This window comes from Protopterus annectens, chromosome 2.part1 (assembly GCF_019279795.1).
Source record: "Protopterus annectens isolate FY-2018-M chromosome 2.part1, PAN1.0, whole genome shotgun sequence".
In the NCBI taxonomy this organism is placed as follows: Eukaryota; Metazoa; Chordata; order Ceratodontiformes; family Protopteridae; genus Protopterus; species Protopterus annectens.
The window spans coordinates 1,662,245,141-1,662,249,003 of record NC_056729.1 but is presented as its reverse complement, the minus strand read 5'-3'; the positions used below and the strand labels follow the sequence as shown (position 1 = coordinate 1,662,249,003).

At 40.7% G+C, this 3,863-nt stretch overlaps 1 protein-coding gene across 1 annotated transcript; it reads right to left on the bottom strand.

Moving 5' to 3' along the window:
* Positions 1-952: 952 nt before the first annotated feature.
* HES4 (hes family bHLH transcription factor 4) lies at positions 953-3,391 on the bottom strand. Its single transcript, XM_044063090.1, has 4 exons — positions 3,050-3,391; positions 2,834-2,929; positions 2,199-2,286; positions 953-1,865 (listed from the first exon to the last, which is right to left on the bottom strand). Exons 1-4 carry the CDS (start codon positions 3,155-3,157, stop codon positions 1,267-1,269), a joined length of 891 nt encoding a protein of 296 aa, XP_043919025.1. The 5' UTR covers positions 3,158-3,391; the 3' UTR covers positions 953-1,266.
* Positions 3,392-3,863: the final 472 nt, after the last annotated feature.

The following is a 3,863-nucleotide window of genomic DNA, read 5'->3' as shown; positions in this document are numbered from 1 at the left end:
CTATACATTTTCAAAGAACGCACAAGATTTCAATTTGCGATCCTATTTTAGTAAAGTAATGTTCAAGGATAAAATGCACATTGTAACAATACTAGGTGAAGGATTCCAGCAGATATAAGGGAGTATGACGGATGACAAAAAGCTTTTCTTAGCTAGCAGTGTTAAAACAAGAAACATAGTTTAAACAAGGATGAATAAACATGAACGTCTGAAGAAAGAAAATATAAGCTGCTTCTCACCTGTGATGTGCCGCTTATCAAACAGCCAAGTAAAAGGCAAGAGCGATCAGGGCAACTGGTACTTAGCTGCCATCACACTCTGTGTTTATTTCTACTTATTAGTCCATGCAGTGGAGGTACATTGTTAAGTGTCCAGTTCACTGTTAGGCACATTCAGCGCGCACACACACACACACACACACACACACACACACACACACACACACGCGCGCGCGCGCATTCCATTGTCAGTATTTGGAAAAGAATCCGAACCCCTGGTTTGGGAGTAAAAGCACAGCATTGCAGACTATCAGCATTAAAGTATAAGTGCACTCTCATTATTATGACATTGGTTTGAAAAACATATGAAGAATCGTCAGTTGCCCCCTCCTCCCACCACAAACATAACATGTTGATTCCCGATTCAAAACAGCAACCAACTGACAGGTATGTCCCTTTCTTGCTTTTCATCTGTTACAATGTTGTCTGTGAAGGCTGCAGAATGTTATTGGGGAAATCATATAAACTGGGAGAATCATAGTCTGCTTGGCTCTTTAGTTTACTCTTCCATCAATGAAGCTAGATGGGCTGCCTAATCACAAAGTAAGGACCCTTTTTCAAACCTTGACTTTGTATTAGTTAAACATCACTGCTTAACAGTCAGGTGGAAGATAACGTAAAATCAAAGCATACCATGCAAAGATACAAAGTTATACAAAACAAAGGATGGCAAATTAACTTAAAAAATATTTATTCATTTCGACTCCCAGTAAATTGGAAATCTGTTAAACAATATGGAAATAACTTTGGCAAAACCCAACTTTTTGTTAACAGTTATACAAAAGTAGTATTTCTTAGCGAAAAGTGTATCAATGAATGAATGCTCTTTTCAACAATATAAAGATACGATTCTAACATCCAAATTTTGGAAATATACACTTTTAAATACAAAAGTCTCTTAAAAAAACGTCATGTCCCATACAACGGAACCATACACCTGGAACTCGAAAAGAGTTTTTAAGTCTGTTTTTTTTTTTTTTTTTGCCTTTTACCAAGGTCTCCAGACAGATTCGTTGCTCTCTGGACTGGAACCCATACCGATCGGACTGACAGTCTGTTGCATAGTGGAACCAAAAGACGTTATGGCTTGCACTGGTGAGCCTGTAGAGGGCGCCGTGGAATTGCAATGAGTGGATCCTGGACCCACATTTACTGGAAGATTTGCATTGGCATACAGTGGAATAACGGGACTGCTAGCTGCGGTCGAAGCAAAACCTGAACTTGGGATCAGAAAAGCAAATTGTCCATCGGTAGCTGGAACAAGCTGGAACCCACCATATACCTTTGGCGAAACAGCCTCAGTTGGGCTCAGTTTACATGGCATGGTAACCCCATTAAGAGGGACAGAAGTTGGCAGCTGTACATGCAGAGGTTGAGCAATGTGGGCAGGCTGGCCTGCTGGAGCTTGGTGGGAATAGTTCATTGCCACAATCTGCCCTAGACAAGCAGACAAGTGGCTTAAAAGGCGGGTTCGGACCTCGGTGTTCACTCCCTCGCAAGTGGACAGAAATCTGGTCACCTCATTCATGCACTCGTTAAAGCCGGCTCTATACTTTCCAAGGACGGTAGGATCTGCAGTCAATGCAGCTATGGAAAAAGAAAAAAGACTTGTAATAAACATGTTGCAGCAAAAACGTTTCTAAAACCAAACATAAAGCCACTAGTTGCATTATGTGTATATAAAGCAATGCCTATAACATATGTTAAGAGTGTTTGGAGTTTGGCAAGACTATACACTTTCTGAAATGTAACAAGCTAAAATCTAAGTTATTGTGTCCATTTTCTGTCTTCGCAACCATGTAGATGTCATCCTTAGCCTAGAAATGTATTTATCGAAAACTGGCACTTGTGGGCCTGTCCACCTACCCAACTCAATAAACAAAACAAAATTAATGTAAACAATGAAATAAATAAACTTACCGGTCATCTGAGCTCGTTGCAAATTTCTTAAATGCTTGACTGTCATTTCCAGGATGTCTGCCTTTTCTAACTTGGAATGTCTTGAGCTCTGAAAATTATTCAAAAAAGATCATAATAAGCATCGGCTGCATTGCTCCATAAGCATCTGACATACAATACATCCAGAGTTACTAACAGGTCTCAACTCCTCCGCTCAAGAATCAGTTACAAAGACAAAAAAATAATGGGCGACAAAGGTCCTAAGTCAGAAACAATTGCAATTCTTGTTTCATTAGCAAGTTAAGTCAACATGCATTTTCAGAAGAATGGGAAATATGAAACGCTATTGCGTGGTATAACCGGCTGACCCTGCGTGTGCCGTTTTCACATATAAACGCTAAATATTGCAAAAATGACGTTGTGTACTAACGGGTCTGTACCCCTTAACGCATGCAATCAGTCCCAAGGTTTCACTTTATTTTTATGTATGTATGTATTTATTTTTGCGCTCTGTTGCATTACAGATCACTAAACTACATGGTCCTTAGTACTTCTACATACTGCCCCAGATAAACAGATAATGTACATCTTTTTACAGCAACTACGTAAAAGTGACAGCAAACATTAAGTATACAATCGATTAGCTTTTAACTTACGTCTTTTTTCAGTGCATCCAGAATTAGAGTTTTAAGCTGCCCAAGACTTTCGTTTATTCTGGCTCGTCTTCTCTTTTCCATGATGGGCTTGGAAGACTGTTACAAAAAAATTAAACAAATAAATAAACTCGAAAGTACCACTATTAACACTGATTTTTTTGCGTTACTACACGCTGCTATAACTTGAAATGCGTGTATTCGTTTGGAAAAAGTTACCTTTCTGTGTTCGCTTGCACTCTTTGGTTTGTCCGGAGTTTGCATGACATTTGCTGGGGCACCAGCCATCGGAGATGCTGTGTTTTTCTCAATGGAATCAGCAGGCATTTTAAGCTAAAGTAGATCTTGGTTCACTTAGTGAATCACTCTGCAGGATCCTCAGTATCTCTGCACCGCGGACATAAAATTATTTCCAGTAAAACAAGTAAACAAGCTAATAAAATAAAATGAAAGTCCGCCGCTCTACAGGTCACAATTGGTAGCCCGTGCAAATACCAGCGTTAAACGATTACGGACGGAATTACACCAACACTCACAAAACAAAATGAGGCTTTTCTTTCATGCAATCTGAACTCATCCTGTATTTATAATCCCGCCGGAGCTCTCAGTGCGTGTGAAACCTTCTCGGCATTCTTTCCCACACTCCAGATAGCCAATCAGCGAGCAGATTCACCCACAGGGCGCAAGACTAACCCGTGATTGGACGACGCCCTCGCGGGCTGTCAGTCACGCGCAGCTCAATCGACCCCGAGGGAATGGGGAGGGGGGGGGGGCAACAACCAAGTAGTACTGCAGAACGTGATGCACAGGGCTGAGATAACCACTGCTGCGACCCTGCTAAGTTTTATGCACCGCTTAGCTGGCAAGTGACCAGCAAAAAGTAAAACTTGCATTTAGAAGTGACTGGTTACCGTGAAATTAAAAGGGAAAAAAAGCAGTCTTCGATCAGTGATATAAACCTATGTTGTAACCAAAACTGTAAATGACATTTGGTGCAAAGGGCTAGGTTGATTTGGTCAGGAAGATCTAATTT

Excerpts from the sequence above, each read along its gene's own strand:
- HES4 (XM_044063090.1), bottom strand. The coding sequence starts at position 3,157 with ATGCCTGCTGATTCCATTGAGAAAAACACAGCATCTCCGATGGCTGGT. Across the intron at positions 2,930-3,049 it reads GTGCAAGCGAACACAGAAAG|TCTTCCAAGCCCATCATGGA; the intron begins GTAACTTTTTCC and ends TTTTTGTAACAG. Across the intron at positions 2,287-2,833 it reads TGGATGCACTGAAAAAAGAC|AGCTCAAGACATTCCAAGTT; the intron begins GTAAGTTAAAAG and ends AATAATTTTCAG.